This window comes from Patagioenas fasciata, chromosome 7, assembly GCF_037038585.1.
Source record: "Patagioenas fasciata isolate bPatFas1 chromosome 7, bPatFas1.hap1, whole genome shotgun sequence".
Lineage (NCBI taxonomy): Eukaryota > Metazoa > Chordata > Aves > Columbiformes > Columbidae > Patagioenas > Patagioenas fasciata.
The window spans coordinates 35301385-35328230 of record NC_092526.1 but is presented as its reverse complement, the minus strand read 5'-3'; the positions used below and the strand labels follow the sequence as shown (position 1 = coordinate 35328230).

Genomic DNA, 26846 nt, shown 5'->3' with positions numbered 1-26846 from the left:
CAGGCCCTGCCCAGCCTTCTGAAATACACGGGCAGGGGGGAAGCTCGTGCACCAGCCTGGCAGCACCTCACAGCTGCTGGGGCTGCTTCTCCTCCTGCCCTTCTGGTCCAGCCCCCTCCCCGAGCTCCTCTCCCTGGGGCTTCTCCTTTCTCCCACAACAACACCCGCCCCCCTCCCCCCAATAAAGATATAACTAATTTTTAAAACAAACAAACAAAACCAAAACAAAATACAAAGAACTCTTCATGAGAAAACACTGTTTACTAAACTCGTCATCTTCAAAATGATGAAACGTGGGTTTTATGTAGATCTGGAAATAACATATTTCAGGTATTCCTATTTTTTCCCTTACATTTTATAACACAAAATATTAGTAGAGTATTTTTTTTCACTTCTCTCTCAGAGGTTTTCTGCCTGAGTCAGCCTCTCAGTGTCTCTTCTTGGTGTCATTGCAGACGGTGGAGATTCCTGCCAGCTCACAGAGTTGGCTCATAGGCCCTTTCCCTTTATCCTGAGAGTGTCTTGTTCTGTCCTCAGAGAAATTATCTGAACATCCGTGATCAAGAGGGAAGTCTGAATGAATCTGACTGGCAGGTTGAGGAGCTAGTTCTCTGTTGAACACTGAGGAAATCCAATGACTCAGCACAGAAATGGGTCATGGCATTTGGCTTTACAAATAATGAAGAATAAAACACCACAACCCAGAGCACTAAATCATTAACTAGACAGAGAAGCACAATTCAACAGATAAACCAATCGGCTTCCTTCAAAAGCTTTTTCAAGCTACAGCTTGACGAAGACTTTCACAGTGTGTACTCTCGCCACAGGAACATGACTTTGCGGCTTTGCGGTGCCTGGATTTTCATCCTCCTCATTCCCAGCCTCTCAGAGGGAGGGAAACTCTTGGTGGTGCCTATGGATGGAAGCCATTGGCTTAGCATGAAGCCTGTGGTTGAAAAGCTCACTGAGAGAGGACATGAAGTGGTGGTGCTTGCACCAGAAGTAAGCTGGCAGGTAGGAAAGACAGGGGCATACACGGTGAAAACATACCCAGTGTCTTACACAGTAGAAGACCTGGATAATGGCTTTCGTGACTACCTTGCTGCTCACCTGAAGGACTTGCCTTTTCCGCTGAACACTCTAGCACTGTACAACAGCTCTGTGCATGTTCTCCATATGTTCTTTGCTCAGTGCAAGGACCTTTTCAGCAACAAGGAGACTTTGCAGTACTTGAATCAAAGCGGCTTTGATGCTGTCCTAACCGACCCCATCTTTATGTGTGGAGCAACACTTTCTAATTATCTTGCTCGTCCGTTTGTATTCTTCATGAGAGGACTTCCTTGCAACTTACACTATGAAGCAGCGCAGTGCCCAAGCCCTCTGTCTTACACTCCGAGACTATTCACCTTCAACTCGGACCGCATGACTTTTTTCCAGAGAGTGGAAAATGCACTGGTTTCCCTCCTGGAGCTTGTGTACTGTAACGGTTTCTACAAAGAATCACTAAGGTTTTCCTCCGAAGTTCTTCAGAGAGATGTATCCCTGCTAGACCTGTTCAACTCTGCTTCCATTTGGCTTCTGAGATATGACTTTGTGTTTGAGTACGTCAGACCAGTGATGCCCAACATGGTCTTTATTGGAGGCATAAACTGTGCTGAGAAGAAACCACTGCCTAAGGTATGTTCTTTTTCCTCCAAATTACACATTTTGCAATGAAATGTGATTACATCTTGTCTGGAAATTTAGTGCTAATTAAGTTTTATCTTTCTGGTAATGATTTAATGCAGCCAGATTTTTGCAGTTGTTTTGTACAGGCTGAAATCAAATTATCATCATGGCGGTAGGTGACTTATTTGAATTAATGAGGATTTTTGGGCAAGTCCAACAAGAAATGGACTTCATTGGCCAGCTACAAATTACCGTCCTCTGTGAATGTATATTCACCAACTAAATGCATTTTTATTTTGTTTTCCTGGAGTCTGACATCTTTCTTTGACCTGACCAAAAACCCAAAGACCATGCTCTGAGAATCATCTTTTGTTTTTAACTCTGTGCTCAGTGAAGTCAGTTAATTTGCCTTGTCTGTGTTTTGATGACTTTTGGCTTCCAAACTATGTTATTTCTGTTTGCAGATCATGGTGAAACATTAATTCTTCCCATTTCAACACGACATTTATCTGAATGAGTGTATTTGGTAAAACACACTTGTATGCAAAACTCAGCTAAGTTTTCCTACCTGTTTCTTGACATTTGCTTTTACCAGAATTGTTCTGCAGGGTTTTCAAACCTAATCTAGAAATTTAAATCTATTTTGATAGTTTCTATATGGTGTCTAAAGAATCAACAGCACTGGACACTTCTTTCCAGGCACAAAGCAGGACACAAATCTCTTTCCTATGACAGGAAATCACTGCCTTGCTTCTAAATTGTGGTCACACAATTTCACTGTACAATTGCAGGACAGCGGTTTTGAGATGATGTTTTTTCCTTCTTTCATACTCTTTGACAGGCTTCTGCAGAGTCCACTGAACTTGATAAAGAATAACATTGTAAATTCAAATCCTAGATTAATGTTATGAATATGGCATTGTCTTGCATTAGGCTCAAGAAACTGTTACTTCATAGTTTGAGATTTAAGATGTAAATTCTTGCTGGTTGCATGACTGAAGTCGTTACTTCTATATCTGAAGGTCTCAGAGCTGCAGTTTGTTGCTTACTACAAGGGTAGTGCCATCCCGCCCTCATTTTATACCTGGAATCTCCCTTCTTCGCACTGACATTTGTCATTTGGTGGAAACCACATGTTCCAAACCTTGAAAGTACTTGTGTATCTTCAGTCCACCTTTTACAGCAACATGTTCTGCAGAGAGCAGAAGAATTTCTCCTACTTCACTTCGAACAGTGCCCAGTAGCAAGGCAATGATGCAGCAGAGTGTAAACAAATGTGAACTGAGTCATGCATGGGGAAAAAAATACCCAATCTGCTTATCTGTACACAGTAGTAAACCCTGGGCTGGTCATGACTTTTCAGAAATACAATTGTATTATTAGAACAGATAGTTCTCTGAAACACAGTAGCCCATTATTCAACAAGAAAACAAAAAGGATGACCAGAAAAGGGAGAGAGAATAAGAAATTGAAGACGCATTTTATTTTCTCAGACGAGAAGCTTGAGCCACAGACCTTTCAACACTGTCCACAGTTTTCCACAGGCAGACAAACCAGGTGCTGTGGCCTCATTCCAGAAGAGGACTCCTCCCTGCCATATCTCACTCGGTTCTGTGGAGAACCTGCACCAGGGTGCTGTGGAGCTCCTGCCTCTGCAGAACGGGGCAAGTGTGTCTTACCCAGCAGTGAGCTGGGAATTAAATCCCACGTTCCCTGACCCTCTTGAGGTACAAGAATGCGCTCCACCCTGCAGTGCTCTTGTGTAAATGAAGTGGGAGAACATGCGACTACAGGACTGGGCCTGAGGGAACTCAAACTGCACTTGTTGACCAAGATAACTGCACTGGCTGCCTCAGGCTGGGCTTCCTCATCTCCCACTTTGCACAGGCATCTGTCTCAGCAGCAAGTACATATTCATTAACAGACACATAAATCCACTTGACAAGTCCCAATGTGTCTGGAAGTCTAATACAAGGCTTGCAGGAAATCAGAGCCAGTATCTTGGCTGAGCAGAGGTCTCGTGCCAGCATCAGCCTCTAATGACTCCAGAAGGACCTGAAGGCTGGCACAGCAAGTGGTCCCTCATTAAGAGAACATTGCAAATGAACTCAGACTGTGAGCCCTGAGACACTTTCTACCAAAGTTACTGTGAAGTTGCTATTTTGTGCAGCATCTAAGAACAAAGTTTGATCAAAGCAAAGTTCAGAAACGTAAGCAATAGCAGCCTTTCAAAATGCTTCTTGTGTTCATGTTACTTATTCAAACAACTGGTTAACTTAAAACATTAAATTTTAAGTTAAGCACTGTTTAAAGTAGGTAGTTAAGCAATGGAGAAGTAGAGCTGAATAAAGACCCTGTGGTTTGTCCCTCCAGCACAAGGATTAAGCAAACAGGTCCTGTTCTGAAACCCTCCTGCCAGAGCCAACAGCACCTGGGAAGCTCTGATAAGGAGGCATTTCTAACTGGTCCTCTGAAATATGCAATTAAAGTGGAATACAAGGACTTTGACAAGAAACCAAAGAATACAGTAAGGAGTACCAAAGCACACACACATGCCTGGTACACAGAGCAACACTTTTCAAAAGCCTGTTCAACACAAAAGCCACTTTGTGAGACCTCAGAAGGGACCCTGTTGTGTCCGCGGGTACTGTTACTTTGCTAACCAGACTAGTACGGCTATGGGGGAACTCTTCGTTTTCAGCACTGGAGCAGTAGTCATCACACTGTTCATGAACCAAATACTAGGGTTGCTTTTTTCATGCAATATTCAAGGTGTTGATGAACCTAGTGACAGTTCAGAGCAGCCAGCTTTCACTGTTTATTGTTTTTGTAAAGGATGTTGAGCACTTTTAAAGCTGACAATAATGTTCTTCTGCTTTATATTGCAAAAGCAAAATACACAATGTCAGGCAATATAATCAGCACTACTTTTGAAAAAGAAAGTTTAACCGTTGTGCATGGTACATCTTTAGTGTGCAGTACATATAAATCTGAAACAGCTGCTTTAACCAAACATGTCATCTCACTGTCCTCCTCAGTCTGCTTTTGTCCACATCCCTGTGCCTCTCATATTTTGAAGAGATATTGAAAGAAGCTGGAAAACATAGTTCTTCAGTGTACAGTTCTCACTCTTTGAGCCCTCTGTTCCTGGCAGTCAACATCTCACCACTTCTGTGGGTTGTTTTACTTCCAAAGTCATGCTAGCCAAACGACATTCTATCTTATCCTGTGCTGGCAGATGCCAGTGTCTCTGCATAGCTATGCAAAATATAATGGGGGAAAGCAGACAGGTTCGCATCAGCAGCTACCACTCTGCATGTTCTGGAATCCCTTAGCCTGATGCAGTTTAACATTAAAAATAAAAAATTAAAAATAAGAAGAGTAGGTTCAGTTGCACAAGGATTCATCCATATATAAGCCTCATCCATCATCCAAAATCCTGGGAAATTAAATTAGATCACCGCTTGTGCATTTTAGCAACCTGATCCTGTTTGCAAGACCCAGAGCACAAGGAGGCGAGCAATCTCACCTACCAACAGGAAAACAAATCTAGCACTGAAACCAACATTTCTATGCTGTCCCAAAAACATTTGGTTTAGTTTTAGTGTTGCTCATACAGCAAGTAGCTGCTGAGGTATCCATCTGCTATATCCTCTTCCCTTAGTGCCACTCACTGTTTGCTGCTCAGGTGAGAAGAAATCCACAGGTCACCACCAGTCCCAGTCAGAGATAAGCTGCAGCACAGCAATGCTCCTTACCAGCTCAAAGAGACAGCCTGAAGTAACCCACACAAGCCCTGTGGTCAGAGATACTCCTGGGAGGAAAATAAATTGCAGTCCTGAGTCACCCAAGCCTCAGCTGTGTTTAACATAAAATATTTATCATTCAGTATCCAACAGGGAAGCTTTACCTCCTAGATGCCAGAAGCAGGCACAACACAAAGAGTTCTCACTCCTTGAGCCCTCTGTTCCTCCAACTACTCCATGCTGCTCACCTGCACATACAACAGGAATTGATAACGAGCACCACACCCTTCAAACCTGAAAGGGGTACAGGTGCCCTTTGCAAGGATATTTTCCTTAGCACTACCCAAAAGACTGCTCTGGCATTGCTTTTTCTTGCATAAAGACAAAACATTCCTCCAGCAAAGCCTTGAGGGTCTCAGTTCTCTTCGTTTTACCAGGGGATGGCAGTGAATGCTGGCAAAGAAGGTGTCAAACCACCCTAATAGAGCTTTACATGAAAACACTAACCAGGGTATTACCACCTATTTTTTTTTATAACAGCCCAGAGATCAGGGACAGCTTGTGCCTTCCTGTGAGTGGATTCAAACCCACAGCACTGACTACCATTTTTCTGGCTAATTTAACCAAGAGATGACCCCACTTCTCATCAAAGTTGGGGTTTTCTATGTGTATTATCAGTGTGATTAGTAGAAAATATTATAGCTCCTCCTAAATTTTGTCTTGCTCACAATATATAAAAAGGGTTTTCAGGACAGTGACCAAAGACCAAGGCTCCTCATCTGGTCCAACCTTTCCACCCTGCAGGGTGGTTCTCCCTTCCAAAGAGTCCACTTCCCCACTCGGTTTGGTATAATCAGCATGTTTCATCAGGCTATGCTTGATCCCAACCTCCAGATCATTCATGAAGATATTAAACAGCATTGGGCCCTCACTCATGACAGGTTGCCAGTTTGAAAAGGACGACCTATTTACCACCACCCTCTGGGTGCAGCCTGTCCTCCAGTTCCCCACCCACCGCAGAGACCACTTGTGTAGACTGTAACACATCAGTGTCTCTAGGAGGTGGCTGTAGGAAACAGCACCTAAAGCATCAGAGAAATCCAGGCAGACAATGTCCACTGCTCTCCACCCATCAACCAAACAGGTTACTCTGTCATACGAAGTGATCTTGACCCAGATGCATTTGATAAGGCTTCCACAATCACCATAGTTGACTTCAATACATTCAAGGTTCTCCTTAACATAAAGCACTCCTCCTCCTCCTCTTCTTCTTCCCTGCCTGTCTTTACAAAACAGCCTATAGCCACCCATCGCAGTCCTCCAGTTGTGTAAGTTGTCCCACCATCTTCCAGTTATTCCTATGATATCATAACTTTCAGACTAGCTGTGGAGCTCCAGTTCCTCATGTTTGCTCCCCAGGCTGTGCGCATTGGTATACATACATTTGAGGTGGCTGGTCTTCTCCTTCTCATCTCAGGAGACAGCTAAGGAATGTTTGTCAGTCCTTAGCTCCCAGAAGGCAGCACACCTGTCCTGACTCCCTGTCAGGTCAACAGATGGGTGCCTCAGCACCCCTTAACTGACAGTCACCCACTGCGGTATTCACTGTGTGCCGCTGGTCCGGTTTCTCCTTGCAGACCTTGCTCATGGGCCCCTGGGCTGTGGGACTATGAGGAGGGTGCACGGCCCTCCTCACCCACCCTCCTGCACAAACTGCTGCACCCTCTTGATCCCTGTCTGCACAGCTTGTTCACAACCCTCCTGGTCACTAGTGCTTGCTGGTGCTGTTTGAATCTCCTGTGGTTGCAATGGAGATATGGAGGGTATACAGCAATTTCATAAGACTTTGCTTCAAGGGCTTTAGGAGAAAAATTTGCTCTAGTGTAAGACTGTCAGGTTTATCAAGCACTTTGAAATCTTTGTGTAGCTGTTGTCATAGAAGAGGCAAATGTTATACGCTTACTGTATACGTCACGTAAGCCAAGCTAGATGCACATCTTAAATGATTTTTGTGTGTGTTTACAATATCCTGAAGTCGATTAAAGTTTTGGTAGGGAAGTGGCTCTGAAGCCACTGGTATTTGACCCAAGCTCCCCATCAGGCAGAGTGCTGTATCTGGAGCTTACCTGTTAGGTGCTGAGACCTTTGTAAGCACTGTTTATCAAACCCAACTGATTTACTCTTTGTAAGTGATGCTCAGGTAAAGACCCAAACCCCAGCCCTATAAATAAATCCACAATACTAACACTAATGGTGCTTACGTCTTCTGTCTTGATATTGTTTAGTCATGGAGAGAGAGCTGGAGAAGGGAAAGATTCGATGCCCCACAGTGTGAAAGCCACCTTGGTGCACAAAAGCCACTGCTCAGCGTTACTGTCTCACTGGCTCATGACTTGGTCCATGCTCAGAGGTCACATCCTGAGGTTGCCACAATCCCCACACTGCTACATATAGAAAAAATCAGAAAAGACCTTAAACGTAGGTTAATATTTGGGGCTCAAAACATAGGGAGGTATCCAGGTACATTAAGGCAGCACAGGTGTCCTGCTAAGTACCTGCTGCTGTTATTTTCTATTGCTGCTTGAAAAAGCATGTACTTTAGTTAGAGGATGGTCACTCTGCTCCGCAGCCTGCCCCTTGCAGTGCCCAATTCTCATGGGCACCCACACCACCTGCACCTCATCCATCACCTCCCGCCTCCAGGAGCCTCTCAGTGTTGCTGAGCACTCACACAGCACCCCTTTGAAGTAGGAAAGGAGAGGAGAGTTGGTCTGTTCTGCTCACACCCAGAGAGTTTTTCTGTGTTTATTTTTGCCTAGATTTTAACATCCAGATTTGCAAAAGAAAGGCTGGGGAAAAAAAAAAAAATAAACAAGGACACACAAGCCAGTGCTGCCCCTGGCTTTTCTGGTGACCTGAAGACCCCCCACACTGCAAAACACAGGTGAGAGCCTCTTTGGCTTCAGGATGTGGATCTCCTGGGTGACAGAGCAGCCCTGGTTCTGCTGGGAGGATGCACTCAGCATCTCTGTCTGCTTCCCACCAGCCAGACTGTGGGAAATGACAGGAATTGCTGACATTTTTCTGCAGCTACCAGCAGTTCCCAAGGGCAGCAGTGAGGTTTTTCCACTGCCATGGGAGCTCTGGGCAGATAGGTCCAAGAAGACCCCAGGCCCACAGGGACACAGTGCTCAGAAGGAGACTCTGTCCCTTGCAAGACACCCTGAGAAGTTAAATATGCTCATTATTCAAGGGCAGAGCAAGAAACAGCTGCAACCTGCAAAGGAGCACCTACTCCTTCTCCTTCTCTGTGCGGGGCTTCCAGGGCCAGACACCCACAGATGGGTCCTGGTGCTGCCTCACCCTGTGTACTCCGACTTGGATGCTGAGTGCATACCATCAACCTCTATCGTAAATTACACTATGGTCAAAATTAATTATGTGCAATAATTATTATAATTATGTCTGATTGTCCGCAAATCCTGTCTATGCATTAGTGTTGTTTGCTTTCGTGGCCCTAGGGCATGCTCTTCCTAGGCTGATCCAGAATGGAATTTCAAAGTTGCTAATCCAGTTTTAAATGTATCTGGCAAAACAATATGCCTTTATCCTTCCTCCCTCCAACTCCTACTTCATCCTTCTAAAAAGAGGCCTTTCAGGGAAATGAACTTCGGTAGCCAATTTTCCATTTACATTACAGTGTCAAGATATAAAACCGGTAAAGAAACCAGACCATTTCCTATGTGAAGCATTAATATTTTTCCAGCCTTTAACAAATAAAAAATTATTTGGACTGGTAGGAGAGGAAGATTTTCCTTATACTGAAAATCCTTGTTTGGAAAATTAATGATCTGTTAATTGTGGAACTATTGTGCATTTTTGAGCAGACCATTTATTTAAGGATCCCACATTTTCTTAAATCCTAGTGTTCCTCCACTACAAAGAAGTGGGTGTTTCCCAGTTTAGCTGCCACTCTGATTGTTGTCTGCTGTACCTTAACACCCCTTATTCCACCTTTGCCATACGCATAATTATACATTTACCACACAGCAAATAAATCTAAAGACCACTCAGAGAACCACAGCACAGCTTGCTTAAAAGCACAGAGCCGGGAATATTTTATCTGGGCAACACAAGACATATCTCCTGCACTTGCAAAAGGTTCATCCAGAGGGAAGAAGTGCGGTCCCACCCAGAATCAACCCTACCTCCTTCCTAGGACACTCTTTACTGTTACTCTAATAAAAATTGATAGGCTTTAGTTCATGCGTCCATCACGCAACACCAGCCTGTGGGCTTGGCTGGAATTAAATGTTTATTACGCGGCCCTTTATCAATTAAATGATTATCCATTTACCACACAGCAAATACCTCCAAGGATCAAAAGATAGACAGAAGCAGAGATTGCTTAAAAGTGCAGAGCTGGTGCTCTTGCTTCAGTGTCACCAGTGGTTTTCTTTCTGGGCAGCACTCGCCAGGTTTCTGTGGAAATGGTCCCGGTGCTTAGTGCTCATCCACGAGTCACGGCGACGCTGGTTCTGCTCCTGTCCATGCTCAGCTTGGCTGCTGGTGGGAAGCTGCTGGTGGTGCCGGTGGATGGGAGTCATTGGCTCAGCATGCGGGAAGTGTTGGACGGTCTGAAGCAAAAGGGACATGAAATAGTTGTCGTTTCACCTGAAGTCACTCTCCACATAAAGCCAACAAAGAATTTTGTTATGAAAACGTACCCAGTGCCTTTCACGCAGGAAGAGCTGGATCGCACTTTCTGGAGAACTGGCCAGAATGCATTTGAAGAAGGATCTTTTCTGGAAAGATTTTTTAAAACACATGAACTAATGAAAAATACCTCTGCCTTGTTCCTGTCTATCTGTTCACACTTACTGTACAACAAAGAGCTTGTCACATATCTTAAGGAAAGTAAGTTTGATGCTGTCTTTACAGATCCTTTCCTACTCTGTGGGCCAATACTAGCTGAGCATCTTTCACTCCCTTCTGTGTTTTTTTTGCAACGCATGCCATGTGATTTAGAGTTACAAGCCACTCAGTGTCCCAATCCCCCTTCCTACGTCCCCAGGACATTCACAGATCTTACAGATCACATGAACTTTCTCCAGCGGGTGAAGAACCTAATATATGACATCCCAAATTATTTTCTCTGTGATTTTGCTTTTCAACCGTACGCAACACTGGCTTCTGAATTCCTGCAGCGGGACGTGACTGTGATGGATCTCTTACGCCAGGCTTCCATTTGGCTCTTGAGGTTAGACTTTGTTTTTCAGTATCCAAGACCGTTGATGCCCAACATGGTCCTGGTTAGTGGAGTAAACTGTGCTCACAAGAAGCTAACACAGGTGGGTCATACTCTCTTTTTTCTTATCCTTCTTGCAGGCTCTTACATACTCTTGAAAATTCGTAATGTAGGTTTAATTAGAAAGGTCTCTTTCTGTTGGTAATTGACAGTAGAAGGATTTCAAACTACTATTGCTTTGCAAAGAGATACCAGTGCTTGTTTCAGTAAAGACATCCTAATGTCACAGTATAAAGCCAGATAAAGAGCTGTGTCTGGAATTAGCTCTGGGAAACTCCTCGTTGGCCTTGCACCTCTGCTCAAAGCCAGCCTGGACATTAGAGCAGGTTGCTCAGTGCCTCATCACCCAGGGCTGTTGATGTGCTGCAAGGCAGACCTTCAACACATCCTGTGGGCCAACTTGTTGTTGCTGATTTCCTCTACATCCCTGTCTTTTTTCTTTCTTAAAAGAAGGATTCTCTGTGTTTTGAGTTATCATAGACCCCTTAAATACTTTCATTTGGAAGGTCATTTTCAGGACTCTCAGCCAGCCTCCTAGTCAAAGCATATCCAGTTCAGGTTGTTCCAGCAGTAAGATCTCCTGTCAGCCTGCTCTTCTGAATCCTAAGCGAGCTCATCTTTCTCAGTGGTCCCCAGCCTCTAACCATCCCCTTGGCTTTTGCTGGACCTGCTCCAGCATATCAATGTCTGTCTTGTACTGGAGAGCACCAGACTTCTTCACATGTCTCCCAGGTGCTGAACAGAGAAGGGTCACCTCTCCCAGTCAGCTGGCTGCAGTCTCACCTGTAGTATGTTACCTTACTTTATTCTTATAAAATGAATATTGGATGTAATTTCAGATTTTTTGAGTGTGTATTCAAATATATTTGGTGGTTTATAGAGTAACAGCACAGCTTCTATATTTAGAAATAACTATTCCTGTTAAATAAGTTTTTCAGACCTTGCCTTTGCAAAACAATGAAATAGGGCTAATTTTTCAGAAAAAGCTGCATCTCATGCAGCAAAACTGAAGCATTAAGAGGATTCCAAATTGCCACTCAGTCTAGAAAAGCAGCGACGCAACAAACCGTATAGCTAAGCCTATTGAACGAACTATGGCACAGGGTCCGTGACAGAGGTCTATAAAATCTGGAAAAGCTTAATGGTGGTGAAAGGGGAACTGATACAGAGTTTCTCCCGTACTTAGCCTGTGACTAACACCGAAGGAGTTGGCAGCAAGCTTAAAGCAAACAAAAGGCAGCACTTTTTCAAACCATGCTCAAAAAAACCCACAAAAGCCACTCAACATCACCAGATTTTTTGTAGGCAGAACCTATGAATGTAAAAGGGATTTGGGTGGTTAATAAGAGGTACATTCTGCCTGTCAGGATTTGCAGACTTACAAAAGAGGTAATCACAGTGTACAGCCTCAGCACTCAACCCTGTTCTTCAGCTTTACTTTCTCCTGATAGATATCTCTTTTCACCCTTGCCTTTGGAATCGTCTGAACTTGCTGTTCAGTTAGTGGACTTCAGTCTCTGGACTCATACAGAAGTGAAATGGTGTTTGCGTGCTACTCTAAATCCAGTTATGCAACTTTTGAACTCTTATGATTGTGCCATTAGCCTTGAGATGTGTGTTGGGGGGATTTTGTGTTGTTTTGTTTTGGATGAAACTTTTACCACTTGAAAGGGCAGGGCAGAAAGTTTCCATACACCAGGTGCCAGAAACATAGATAATTTATTAAAAAGTTACTAAAACTTGATAACTTATTAAACCATTAGTTAATTTTTGTGTAATTGTAACATGTTGCCATCCTGAAATATACTGCTGCTTTGAAATCTGATGTATCCTTTTGAACCATCCTCTATATTAGTGTTACACAGATAATACACATTTGGCTGAAATGTTAGCAGAACTTAAAAACTACTTGGAAGTGACATTACATCAAATATGAGAATCGAGTGCCCTTTATACATTAGCATAGGGTAATAGCATGTGTGCAACTCTGTGGTACCTACCTGAGTATGTTACTACCACCTTAGGGCATATGTAATGCCGCATCGCCTTGTCGTGTGAGATCTGTTCCTCTTTATTGATGAAATGTGAAATGCACTCACAGGTACTGCAGCTAACCCTCTGGTACACGACAATACCTTCTGTCCACCTCCTGTAGTTTTTCATCTTTTAATATCACCTCATGGTCAGCTAGACAGAAAGTTCTGCTTAAACAGGCTGCAGAAAGGGACTGTATTGGTGCCCGAAACTCCTTCCTCTCAAATGTAGAGTTCTTAGATGTTATAGTCCTTCTTGCTGGCTTATGAGAACCACTCTTTTTTTTTAAACGTGCCATATGGAGAACCTTTATAGGACTGTACCCTTCCTTTATCTTGTCTGGATTTGTAAATTTGCCAGCTTTTGGCATCCAGCTTTTCCCTTTCCATGAAATATTCCTCACTGGCAGATAAAATCTGCTTGGCCAGGCACTTCTTTAAGCACAAACTGCAGATATCTGCTCTTCTAGGTTTATCTTTAAAGTTTTCGTGTGCCTTCGCATGTGCTCCCACTGCTTTGTTTACCAGGGCCTATTTAATTCACCCATCTACCCCCTGACTATCCATTGCATCATTTGCTGTAGTGTCAACTCAGTTTTTCAAGAATAATTTAATAATTCACTGAAATCCCATGCAAATCAACCTGATTTGGCTATCTAAACAAGTCCTTGGAGTGGGACTATCTTCCACATCAGATCACGTCAGCCATGCTCTTATACAGGCAAACCTTCAAAAGCTCAGAGCTTAAAAGCTTTTTCCAAACGTTCAGTCTGAATCTTTCAAACTGCCATTTGTAGCCCATATTCTACTATTTATTGATAGCCAGAGAAGTTGGGCTCTGTCGTCATTGTTACTTCCCATTGAATAGCTGTAGGCTGTAGTCGAGTGTTACAGAGAACAGGATTTCCAACATGGTTGGTTTTCTTTTTCCTTACAAATCTTATCACAGCACACGCGGAAGCAGCTCAGAATTGCTGCCTTCCTCTTCTGGTAAGCACAGGACACAAGTGAGGACTTCTTTTGGCTTATACCACAGCCAAATCTTATTAACTTCTTTTGAAAAGCAGTTAATATTAAGAACATTTAAAAACATTCGGCCTGTAGCCTCTCACCTATGTTCTCTTATGGTCCTTCTTGAGAAAAGACCACATATTCTGTAGTACCATTGCCTTCAAAAGGATCCCTGATCCAGAAAAATCACTTTAAAAACAACTCCTACCTCTGCAAATTGAAGGCCCTGCTCGTTGTTTCATTTAAGATAACACAAATGCACGGAAGTACTTCTTGCTTTAGCTCCCTTGATAGCACTGTTATAAATGCTTTTATCACAGTTTAAAACGTGATCTTTGGACTCCAACCTCTCTCAGTAAACATTTTGTGGAGGCAGGGATTAAAGACCACAAAGTTATAAAGACCACGAGGTTATAAATGCGGTGCGATATTTTGCTTTCATATGTGACTCGGAAGAAGAAGGAACAGTTCGTTTGTTTATTTTCCTGCCAACAGCAGCATGGTATTTATGTGGAGATACCATATACCTGACGGGTTTGTTCTTTTTCTTTCTTTCTGGAGTTTGGCAGAGGGTGGGAAGCTCTTGGTTGTGCCTCAGGGTGGAAGTCACTGGCTGAGCATGCGTGTGGTTCTGGAGAAACTCCGAGAGAGAGGGCATGAAGTTGTTGCAGTGATTCCTGAAGCCACTTTGCTCCTGAACAGCTCACAGTCATTCACCATCAAAACATACTCTGTGCCTTACACACAGGAGTTTCTGGATGAAAGCTACCATTCCATTGGTGAAAAGAGTTTTGATAACTCTCCCATTCTAGAAAAATCTGCATTTTTACAATATGTCAGAATTGACCAACATATTCTCTTCTACTTGTCGGCATCTCTTATATAACAAAGAACTAATGAAGAACCTCAATGATACCAAATTTGATGCCATTATGACAGATCCTGTATTGCCTTGTGGACCAATCGTTGCTGAGTATCTCTCTCTCCCTTCAGTGTACTTTATGCGTGGTCTTCCATGTACCTTGGACTACAAAGCCACCCAGTGCCCCAGTCCTTTCTCTTATGTGCCAAAGACTTTCACATCCAGTGCAGACCACATGACATTTACAGAGCGTGTGAAGAACCTTCTGGTTGGGATTTCAGAAGATTTGTTTTGCTATCTCTTTTATTTAAAATATGAGAACTTAGCTTCTGAGTTTCTTCAAAGAGAAGTAACAGTACTGGAACTGTTTGGCAAAGCATCCCTTTGGCTGATGAGATATGACTTTGTTTTTGAGTACCCGCGCCCAGTAATGCCAAATATGGTCTATGTTGGAGGCATCAACTGTGGTCAGAGGAAGTCATTATCGAAGGTTTGTCGCTGTTTCCATTAAGGGCATTATAGCATTTATTAGTGATTATTTAAGATTTGCTTTTTTAAATGCTTCCTATAGCAGTATTTGTGCTTGAGCACAAATGTGATCAAATACCAGGATGGCTTGATTTGGAAGTAGCAATCTCAGGCTCTGATAGATGATCAGAAGACCTTAGCTTTGTTGCACTGTGAACAGCTGAAGGGTTTCTCTCCAGAAGAGCTTAGGTGAAGTTGTCTAAGCTATACAGCTGCCCAGGTATAGCCAAGCTTGTTGGAAGCATATCAAGTAATGTCAAACAATCATGGCAGTTATACTGTATCTAGATAAATGACAAAATCATGCTAGATCATATTCATACCCCTAACAGTTGTGGAATGTTGATTAATTGTAGGAGACTTAACTGGGCACAAAGTAGAAATGTGAAATTAACTCTGTGGGTATACCCAGGCACTGATACTGTGCGACAGAGATCAATAATGTGCATGAATACCCCAAAACCTAGCAGGATAGGCAATCAAAAACAGTAGAGGGAGCTCCTTCCACATTTGTGTAAGAAAGCATAGAAGAGGATGATTGGAAACAGAAACCTACAGGACTATAACTATCTATCCTCCTTCCCTAACTTGTTCAAATCTCCCTAGTGGGCTGTGCATATAATGCAGATGCCCGTCATTTATTGCGGTTTTCAGACCACGGTGGTGTTGCAACAGCAGAAGTTATTGCTGAGCTTGTATCACCTTTACTACTGTAGACTCAGGGCTTTTGCTTTGATAACTGGTACAGTATAGGAACAAATCTGAAGATAAACCTTATCAACCCACTGGATATCAAATCTCTGTCAATTCATTGCTTGCCATTTAGGCTCTGAGACCACAAGTTGATCCACGGGTCAGACTTCTGTTCCGAGTTCTGTGTCCAATCAGTTGAGCAGACTCAAGGCAGGGAGTTCATCATTAACTATTTGCTAATAAGACAGAGATTGCTCAATCAGGTGATACCTCCCATTCATAACTCTGTTCAGCCTTTCAGTGCGAGCCATTGCTGACTGCTTGAGGGTCCAGTTGCTTAAAGCCTTCACTCTGCAGAGAAAATAAATCCAGTCTTTACCCACAGTTAAAAATTACCCTTGTTTCTGCCCACAAACATAGGGTCCATTAAACATTAAACACTTACCTTAGTGAAGAACGAAGTGCAAAGTACCCTGCAATTCATTCCTCATGCCCTGCAGCAGTTTTGCAGCTGGTTAAAACTTCGCTGACAGCTCACAGAAAATGGCTTCTTCAAGTCCAGGATTTAGTCCTCTTGCCTCCTGGGCTGTGCTTTTCCTGCTCCTGTGGACCTTTTCTGAAGGAGGAAAGCTTTTGGTTGTTCCTATCGATGGCAGCCACTGGCTCAGTATGCGCCCAGTTGTGGAGCGGCTCAGACAGAAGGGACATGAAATCACGGTGCTTGCGCCAGAAATAAATTTGCGGATAGATTCATCGGTGCATTATACCATGAAAACGTACTCTGTGTCTTATACCAGGGAGTATGTGGAGGCAGAATTTAAAAAGCTGGGGTATAGCAGTTTCACACCCCAACCCTTCTTTGAAAAATTCTCAAAAATAGCAAATATTACAAGCATGTTCTTTGATTCCTGCAAACATCTTCTCTCTAACAAAGATCTGATTAAATACCTTGAAGAAAGCAAATTTGATGCTGTCTTTATGGATCCTTTTTTTCCATGTGGACAAATAGTGGCTGAACACCTCTCCCTACCTTCTGTGTACCTCCTACGGGGACTGCCGTGCAGCCTAGAGTTCCACGCTACCCTGTGCCCAAATCCTCCTTCTTACGTTCCTAGGTTCTTCACTCGCTACACAGACCGCATGGTGTTCCTCCAGCGCACCGGCAACCTCCTAGCTAGCCTGAGCAGTTCCCTGGCTTGCAGCTTTCTTTATTCACCATATGATCGTCTGATCAGGGAATTCCTCCAACAAGAGGCAACAATGCTCGAGCTGTTCAGCCACGCGTCTGTTTGGCTCATGAAATATGACTTTGTGTTTGAGTACCCCAGGCCCCTAATGCCTAATATGGCCTTGATCGGAGGCATAAGCTGCACTCAGGAAAAAGCGGTATCACAGGTTAGTTACCTTTTTTTACCCCCTCTAGCTTACCTATGCCTGCACTGTTCGCTCTCACCAGGAGATGGAGCTCCTGGCAGTAACAAATAATAACAAGAGAAAGAGTGAGGTAGAAGTGGCAAGGAAAGCATTTTGCACCTCTGCATCCTTTGGGCAATAAGGAATACGTTATTTTGTGTGAGGCCTCTAGATTCCCACGGAAACATGCATGAAAAGCTGGGCTTTTCCCTCAGTATTTTCCAGTACCCTATTTCCAGTAATTCAATTTTGTATGCCTGCTTACAAGACTTGGTGCTAGCTGGGGTAATGCTAGTCTTCTGGCCTTGAGCAGAGGACCATTTCTGCAGGAATTTCAGACAGTGGCAGACCTCAGTGAAACCCCCATCACACAGCGAAGGAGCAAGAGATCTTTTGTGCAAAATACACTGGACTACAACTATGTTTTGCTTGAAGTATGCCAAAGTTCCTAAGTATGGAATATCTGCCACTTTCCCCTAAGAAATCCTCCTAATTCTTGATGCTTTCTCTTATTTTTCAGTGAATGTCTACTGCAGATATTTCATAAAGGTCATGTGTAGCACCCACCTATACAAGCAGAGGCTGGTTTAAAAGACCCTTACAATAACCCACCTGTTTCCAAAGCAGTGTTACAAAAAGTTTCTTAATGGTAGTGGCGTTCCTGAGCAGAGAGTCAGACTTTGTCATGCAAAAGCATTCAAAGAACAGAGTAAAACTGATGTGACTGGTCCCATAGAGAATAAATAGCGCTGAATATGCTCTGAAATAACCATACCCATTCCACTGCATCAGGAACTGCCCAAGAATTTTGTACCAAAAGCACATTTCTAATCTAGGGAGGACTTTGCAGTTCCCAGATGCCTGTGAGTTTACACAGAACTGCACTCCCAACCAGGTATCTATGATGCCTTAAGGTAGAGCACGTCTTCTGAGAAGTCTGGTAAGACAAGAACCAAGCCCTGAAATTAGAACTGCATTTCACCTTGCTTACCTCGAAGGAAAGCACGAGGTCTGCTCTTCAGGATGCGGCTGTCACCAAACCTTCGATGGCTCCTTCTCTGTGGGATCCAGTCTCAAGCAAAGAGCCTTGGCATTCTGGTCAGCCACAACAATACATAATGGAGCATAGACTAAGAGGGTTGATCTCTGTTATTCCCTCAGACCTTAGATATAACATTTCAGTTGCCAGACTTACAGGAACATTTAGTTCATTTTATGCCACTTAACTCTGATGACTGCAATAATTCCCTCCAGTTTTGTCTTTCCTTCCCTGGCTTTACCAAATATTTTTCAATGGTGCAGGATTTTTGCTCCAGCCTTCAGTTGTTTTTATGCTTCATCAGAATCCTTTTGCTCTTGGATTCCAGCGGCAGATCTTCTAGTCCTTGTTGTATTTAAATCAAACAAACAAAACAGAATAAAAATTGGCAGTGATTCAATATTATTATACTCAAAGCACGCCCAATAAATGCAGTGTCATTAGAACCCTAATGCAAGCGCCTGGTGCCACAGGCTGCCCTGCTTTGCACCACCAGCCGTGGAAGGGTTCATGTTCCCAACAAAGGGGGAACCATTCGTGGAGAGGTTTGTGGCTCATTTTCCAAACTCTCCTGTTCCAGTTTGTGCTGTCGCCCAGGTCCACCCATCCCATTTCATGCCTGTGGGTGACTAAATTGTGCACAATTTCAGCCCAGGTTAATACATGTGCAGGAGCATTTTGGCTGTTCTGCTTGTTACGGTTGATAGCCTCCTGAATTCTCTCCCTGAGGGACTGGAAACGTATCTTTAAAGTGTCCGGCAGCCCTCCCTCATACATTGCTTGTATACAAGCAGACTTTTGAACTCTCTCAGCCAGCTCCGATAAGCCCTTTATCCTAATGGTGACGGGCTCCCCGCATTCCTTGGGATCCATGCCACCAGCCCAGTAAGCCACACGAGATGTTATGGGCTGATCACCATCCAGACCAACACTTAAAAAGCCCGCAGCTTGCTCATTACTCACTAATATCTGATCAGCCCCTGTTAGTGAAACATGCCAAAGATATTCAGTGTCTGTTTCACCCAGCTTGCATGAGATTTTAGCTTGCAAATCGCTGAGCTCAGGTCCCGTCCACAGGGTGCTACAAATGGCAGTTTGGGCTGTCCACCCCATGGTCCTGTACACGTCTCGGTTTTAATAAGAGGTCGCGCATCCTTTTTCTCCACCTCCTCTTCATCAACACTATTTTCAGTCTCCATCCCAATCTTCGGGGTCTGTGCTCGCAGCCAGTTTCCCAATTTGGGGAACGCTGCAGGGCGATCTTGCTCTGGTTAACATTGGCTAAATCATTTGTTCTAACAAACGCACTCACTCACTCTCTCTCACTGTAACTCCACTTTCAAACAATCTATTTCCAGCTCTTTTGCAGAATTGCGCCTCTCTGACTGGTTATCGGGTTTGCGCTGGTTTCGGACTTGCTTTAAGCAGACGCACAGAACACCACCAAGCGCAGCACCGACCGCAAGGCAGAAAACAGTAGCACAGAACACAACACACGTGAATATGATCACTCTGGGACCACACCAGCTCGCTTCTACCTGATGTGTGCAGGTCGGCGCAGAAGGATTATCATACCTGTAACCCTGAAATAACTCCTCCATTTCTGATACCCTTCTCGCTGCGTCAATTTAAATGGCACAAAGGGACCCCAAAGTCAGTTTTAGGAGTACAAGAAGTTTCAAAACAGACTTCATTCTGGCCAGAAAAGTACAGCCAATGAACTGATCAAAACAGGGTTTATACAATTAGTTAGCACTCCAATAACATAAGATAAAGGTTCGCATATCAGCTGAGGAGATTATTGGGGTGCAGCAAAATAAGAATAATGAGGATACACAGCGTGCACGCAGGCACTCACAAGAAACAAAGCCAGAGCCCTCTGCGCCAGCTACTCAAACACTCACCTGGTTTGGCAAGTACTACACTTGCCTGATCGGCAAGGACTTATTCAAGGATATATCTAGTAGATTATCAGTCACCCAAACGAGGAGGTGAGGCGCTTCCAATCCCGGGAAGTTCCCTTAGGCAGTGTCCCAGCCTAAGGGGAGGGCTCCGGCACAGACCTGCTGCTCCGAGAAGACCACACAAGGGGAATCTTCGGCAGGAAACCCGTTTATAGTCTGATTGGATCTGGCTGTGGGCATTCCAGAAGCTTCTCATCTTCTCTGGGCCCCTCCTCTGCTAACAATCCTATCAACTGACTCCAGGTCCCACAAAAGAGCCATTAACTGCCCCCTTGAAGGCTCCACTTCTCAGAGGAGGATGTGCAACTGTCTCATGCAGATATTAGAAGTTAGAGCTATCTGCTGTCAGAACACTTTGCAAGAATCTTAATTTTCTCTTGCAGCTGCATGGTCTGAAAACAAGAGCATCAACTCCAAATCCAGAGCATCTGACTTGTAATAAATGTGACAATAAAGCACAAGATATTCATCTGGGTATTGCTACAGCAACTTGTTTACTGCACAGAAACTGCTGTCTGTGAGCAGGCAGGCTTTGCTACATGAAGCTTTTAGAGTAAATATTTTATCATGTCCATACTGTATCTTGGCTCAGGCTTCAATTCTGCAAACACTCACACACCTCCATAACTCTGTTCATCCACCGGTGCCCACTTTTTTTCCCCAGAACTGATTTTCTTATAGAGAACTAAATTTCCTGATCATAATTCTGTTGTGTTAGCTGCTCATTTTATTGCCTTCCCAGTTTTGTGGGAATGCAAAAAAAGTACAGCAAGTAACATGGAAAGGATATAGACTTGGGATGCGCTCTGTGTTGGCAGGAATTTGAAGCTATTGTGAATGCCTCTGGAGAACACGGCATTGTTGTCTTCTCGCTGGGCTCCATGGTCTCCGAGATTCCTATGAAGAAAGCCGAAGAAATTGTAGATGCCTTGGGCTCCGTCCCTCAAACGGTATGGTTTCCCTCTCCCAATTCCAGCACAGCAATTCAATGCTCTTTTCAAATACAGTACACCACTGCCTTTGGTTTTCGGTGTGCTTGGTCTTCCCTTCTTTCTCCTGCTCCCTGATGTCAGAAGGAAGTATCAGCACAGCTGCTCTGCAAGACAAAACAGGTTTTGTGCATCGCGGAGGTTTTTAGCTGTGCTTTTCAAACCCACTGAGGAGCAACAAGAGACCAGATGCTGAGAACTGATGTTGTGTTTACTTGTCTTGACAGGTTTTGTGGAGATACACGGGAAAGGTGCCCCACAACCTGCCAAAGAACGTAAAGCTCGTCAAATGGCTGCCACAGAATGATCTTCTAGGTAGGTCTGAGATACCCTGAGTGACTCCAGTGTGTTTCTTTTAGTCTGATACTGCTGCGGTAAGGCCCCATTAGCATCATCTCTGCTGAGTCCCTGTATCACTGTGGGTCACAGGATTTACTTTTGGCCTTTGCTGTTTAGAAACTTATCTGGTTGCAATTTCAAATTTGCCAAATTATGAAACACTGTTTGGAAAGTGTTCCAATGCTTCACTACCCTTACTGTCAAAAACAAGGGGCTTTACCTTGGACTAGCCAGCTGTGTGTTTTTGTCATGTTTTTTTGCTTCTGGACTGAAACTAAAATTTAAGGTGCCCGAGAGAGAATTTCCAGACAGGTCATCAGGCTTTTCAAGTGGTAAAATAGTACTTGCTGTGGGCAGGAGTACACTTGTTGGTTAGACAACAAGACTCAGCTGTGGGTGATCTGAAAAACCCAGCAAATGGAAGACATGGTAAAAAAGTAAGTGATGGTAACATCCTGCTTAACCTCACTTGGCTCTGATTTCATCCTAAAATCTGAGAAGCTTTGGACGATTATCCAAGGCTTTCCAGAGATTGCCCAAACCAAGAAAGGGCTCTACAACCCAAGGTTCACTCAGTCTCTTGTAATGTCCCATTCTGTGCAGCCCTGAGCCTGTCCATAAGTAATGATACACGTGACAGGCAAAGTTCTTGATTTATGACTGCCAGTGCAATTGTTGTGCAAGTTCTTTCCCCAGGGATGCATTACTGTGACTTAAGAAATCAAGAAGCTAACTCTTTCATTTCCTCTACAGCTCACCCTAAGACTCGTGCCTTTATTACCCACGGAGGCTCACATGGTATCTACGAGGGCATATGCAACGCAGTGCCAATGGTGCTAATGCCGTTATTTGGAGACCAGATGGACAACGCCAAGCGAGTGGAGTCACGGGGAGCAGGACTGACGCTGAATATACTTGAAATGACCTCACAGGACATATCCGCTGCCCTGAAAGCGGTTATTAATGATAAAAAGTCAGTAATAGAACAACATCTCTTCTCCTTCTACTGTTGTGTAACACCGGCACTTTACCTTCCAGCTTCACAGAATGCTAATCTGTTCTTAAACGCCTTCTTCTATCAAAGCTATATCACTGAGAAGCTGATGCTTACCCAGGGTTGACCTTGTCCTGTCCCCGTAACAGCACTGTCCTTCTCCCTGCCCAGGATTATAATCATTAGGTGACAAGAACTGGCTGATATGAGAGGATGCAGGTATCAGAGAACATGGGGTATAAGTGCAGTAGAAACCAAGCTGACAAAAAATACGTCACCTGCTTAAAGCCAAATTTAACAAGCAATGACCGAGAGGGTTTTGACACAATGTGGTAGAAAATGCAATCGGGGAAGGCAGATGTGGCGAACTGCTTTTGTTCCCCCAGTCAGTGGTGACATGAGTCAGCGGGGAGCCCGAAAAGCGTGAAAGGCTCAGCTGCCTGGCTTTTTTTTTTTTTTTTTTTTTTTCACGAGGCTTGCCCAGAGATGCTGCCTGCACAGTAGCAGGAGGAAGTAGACAAGTTGCAGTGCCTCTGTATAGTCCAGAGGCTGTTCTGCATCAAGAAACTTTGCCTTCCATCTGGCAGGGTTCACTAAACATAGCTATTATCGTTCATTTATTTTACAGACTCGTTTTCTGAGTCATTTCCCCCCACACACACACCCAGCGTTCATGAGGAGCTGTATGAGCACAGTCAGCTGCTCCCTGGCTCAGCAAGGCTGGACAATCCCAGCAGGTAAAATGTGCTTGGGAACACTGAGGAGGTACAGGGAACCACACAAGACATTATGTCTTGCAGACAGTGTGCCCAGGGTGTTTTAAGGCATCACAATGAAGTGGAGCTGTAGGACATACCCTCCTCTTCCCCACTCCCATTCTCTGTTGGTTTTAAGGCCTCTCAGTCCTTGGCATCCTCCTCCTCAGTGTGTTTCTAAGACATGGCATCTTTTGCCATGGTTTCCTAGCCACTGCTCCTATAGCAATACATACTACTACTACTAATTACAATAATAATAGACCACGATCTTCAGCTGGATGGCTTTTCTACACCCAATCTCACATTTCAGCCAGGTACTTTCACCCCAAAGATTTTGCTGACAGCTCACATTGAGCTTTTTCTTCTTTTCTCATACCTTTTCTCCTTTGTTTATCACTGAAAACAGCACTTTTCTGGGCCTGTATCTTTGCCATTATCCTTCTCATGGGGTGGGAGGACACCACCAGAGAAGTCCCCAGTGGGCCATCAGACAACTAACACTGCATCCCTTTTTCCCGGGGACTCAGTCTCAGCAGCACGGGTCACTGAAAACACCCCACATCTTTCCTTGGCAGGTACAAAGAGAACATCAAGCGCCTCTCTGAGCTTCACCTCGACAGACCCATCCAACCCCTGGACCTGGCCGTGCACTGGGTGGAGTTCGTAATGAAACACAAAGGGGCCCCACACCTGCGCCCCGCTGCTCACGACTTGAACTGGATCCAGTACCACTCCCTGGACGTCATCGCCTTCCTCCTGGCCGTGGTGCTCCTCTCCCTCTTCATTTCTCTGAAGTGCTGCCTGTTCTGCTGCCGCAGGTGCTGCTCTAAGAAGGGAAGAACAAGAAAGCCAACCAAAGCAAAGTCTCACTAGCAGATGGAACCAGTGGTAGGGAATGAGGACTCTGCTCCAGACCAGAAGGATCAGAGAACATCTCAAATTTCACTCAAATAATTGCTGACTTTCAGTCAGGAAATAATAGCGTTCCTTTAAACTAGCACCATAGGAGGGGTCGTTTCACTGATATAATTTTTGCCTTTAATTAAGAATTGATTGTTAAAAATAATTTGTATAGAAGTGCTCCCATCATTTGGGAAGATAGTGTGGAGTCCAAGGCTCCTGGCTTCCATGTCTTAGTGTACAAAGGGCTCACAGTGACATTTTTTTTTTACCTCTCTATGAATCACAGAATGCCAGGTTGGAAGGGACCTCAAGGATCATCTGGTCCAACCTTTCCACCCTGCAGACTGGTTCTTCCTTCCAAAGCGTCCACTTCCCCACTGAGTTTGGTATCAGCAGCACGTTTCATCAGGCTATGCTTGATCCTACCCTCCAGATCACTAATGAAGATATTAAACAGCATTGCAGCCCCACTCATGACAGGTCACATCCTGAGGTTACCACAGTCTCCACCATCTTCCAGTTATTCCTATGATATCATAACTTTCGGACTAGCTGTGGAGCTCCAGTTCCTCATGTTTGCTCCCCAGGATGTGCGCATTGGTATACATACATTTGAGGTGGCTGGTCTTCTTCTCATCTCAGGAGGCAGCTAAGGAATGTTTGTCAGTCCTTAGCTCCCAGAAGGCAGCACACCTGTCCTGACTCCCTGTCAGGTCAACAGATGGGTGCCTCAGCACCCCTTAACTGACAGTCACCCACTGCAGTATTCACTGTGTGCCGCTGGTCCGGTTTCTCCTTGCAGACCTTGCTCATGGGCCCCTGGGCTGTGGGACTATGAGGAGGGTGCACGGCCCTTCTCACCCACCCTCCTGCACAAACTGCTGCACCCTCTTGATCCCTGTCTGCACAGCTTGTTCACAACCCTCCTGGTCACTAGTGCTCGCTGGTGCTGTTTGAATCTCCTGCGGTTGCAATGGAGATATGGAGGGTATACAGCAATTTCATAAGACTTTGCTTCAAGGGCTTTAGGAGAAAAATTTGCTCTAGTGTAAGACTGTCAGGTTTATCAAGCACTTTGAAATCTTTGTGTAGCTGTTGTCATAGAAGAGGCAAATGTTATACGCTTACTGTATACGTCACGTAAGCCAAGCTAGATGCACATCTTAAATGATTTTTGTGTGTGTTTACAATATCCTGAAGTCAATTAAAGTTTTGGTAGGGAAGTGGCTCTGAAGCCACTGGTATTTGACCCAAGCTCCCCATCAGGCAGAGTGCTGTATCTGGAGCTTACCTGTTAGGTGCTGAGACCTTTGTAAGCACTGTTTATCAAACCCAACTGATTTACTCTTTGTAAGTGATGCTCAGGTAAAGACCCAAACCCCAGCCCTATAAATCCACAATACTAACACTAATGGTGCTTACGTCTTCTGTCTTGATATTGTTTAGTCATGGAGAGAGAGCTGGAGAAGGGAAAGATTCGATGCCTCACAGTGTGAAAGCCACCTTGGTGCACAAAAGCCACTGCTCAGCGTTACTGTCTCACTGGCTCATGACTTGGTCCATGCTCAGAGGTCACATCCTGAGGTTGCCACAATCCCCACACTGCTACATATAGAAAAAATCAGAAAAGACCTTAAACGTAGGTTAATATTTGGGGCTCAAAACATAGGGAGGTATCCAGGTACATTAAGGCAGCACAGGTGTCCTGCTAAGTACCTGCTGCTGTTATTTTCTATTGCTGCTTGAAAAAGCATGTACTTTAGTTAGAGGATGGTCACTCTGCTCCGCAGCCTGCCCCTTGCAGTGCCCAATTCTCATGGGCACCCACACCACCTGCACCTCATCCATCACCTCCCGCCTCCAGGAGCCTCTCAGTGTTGCTGAGCACTCACACAGCACCCCTTTGAAGTAGGAAAGGAGAGGAGAGTTGGTCTGTTCTGCTCACACCCAGAGAGTTTTTCTGTGTTTATTTTTGCCTAGATTTTAACATCCAGATTTGCAAAAGAAAGGCTGGGGAAAAAAAAAAATAAACAAGGACACACAAGCCAGTGCTGCCCCTGGCTTTTCTGGTGACCTGAAGACCCCCACACTGCAAAACACAGGTGAGAGCCTCTTTGGCTTCAGGATGTGGATCTCCTGGGTGACAGAGCAGCCCTGGTTCTGCTGGGAGGATGCACTCAGCATCTCTGTCTGCTTCCCACCAGCCAGACTGTGGGAAATGACAGGAATTGCTGACATTTTTCTGCAGCTACCAGCAGTTCCCAAGGGCAGCAGTGAGGTTTTTCCACTGCCATGGGAGCTCTGGGCAGATAGGTCCAAGAAGACCCCAGGCCCACAGGGACACAGTGCTCAGAAGGAGACTCTGTCCCTTGCAAGACACCCTGAGAAGTTAAATATGCTCATTATTCAAGGGCAGAGCAAGAAACAGCCGCAACCTGCAAAGGAGCACCTACTCCTTCTCCTTCTCTGTGCGGGGCTTCCAGGGCCAGACACCCACAGATGGGTCCTGGTGCTGCCTCACCGTGTGTACTCTGACTTGGATGCTGAGTAACTTGGTACTCTGTTTGTGAGTGATGGATGAGCAGCAGGCAAGTCTGA

At 44.5% G+C, this 26846-nt stretch overlaps 1 protein-coding gene and 1 long non-coding RNA gene across 5 annotated transcripts; one reads left to right on the top strand and one right to left on the bottom strand.

Moving 5' to 3' along the window:
* Positions 1-763: 763 nt before the first annotated feature.
* On the top strand, positions 764-25660 carry LOC136103005 (UDP-glucuronosyltransferase 1A1-like). 3 transcript variants are annotated; one of them, XM_065840701.2, is made up of 5 exons: positions 764-1677; positions 21084-21215; positions 21482-21569; positions 22347-22566; positions 23921-24411. In XM_065840701.2, the coding sequence occupies exons 1-5, from the start codon at positions 832-834 to the stop codon at positions 24216-24218; spliced, it is 1584 nt and encodes a 527-aa protein (XP_065696773.1). In that variant the 5' UTR covers positions 764-831; the 3' UTR covers positions 24219-24411. The 3 variants fall into 3 exon arrangements, with proteins under 3 accessions (XP_065696773.1, XP_065696776.1, XP_065696772.1); XM_065840704.2 differs by lacking the exon at positions 764-1677 and adding an exon at positions 9816-10765 and having other exon boundaries at positions 23921-25660; XM_065840700.2 differs by lacking the exon at positions 764-1677 and adding an exon at positions 16025-17244 and having other exon boundaries at positions 23921-25660.
* LOC139828457 (uncharacterized) lies at positions 12487-21265 on the bottom strand. Of its 2 annotated transcripts, none has more exons than XR_011740061.1 (4): positions 20206-21265; positions 18254-18646; positions 16295-16465; positions 12487-16222 (listed from the first exon to the last, which is right to left on the bottom strand). It is a non-coding gene; the product is annotated as an uncharacterized lncRNA (long non-coding RNA). The 2 variants fall into 2 exon arrangements; XR_011740062.1 differs by having other exon boundaries at positions 12487-16200.
* Positions 25661-26846: the final 1186 nt, after the last annotated feature.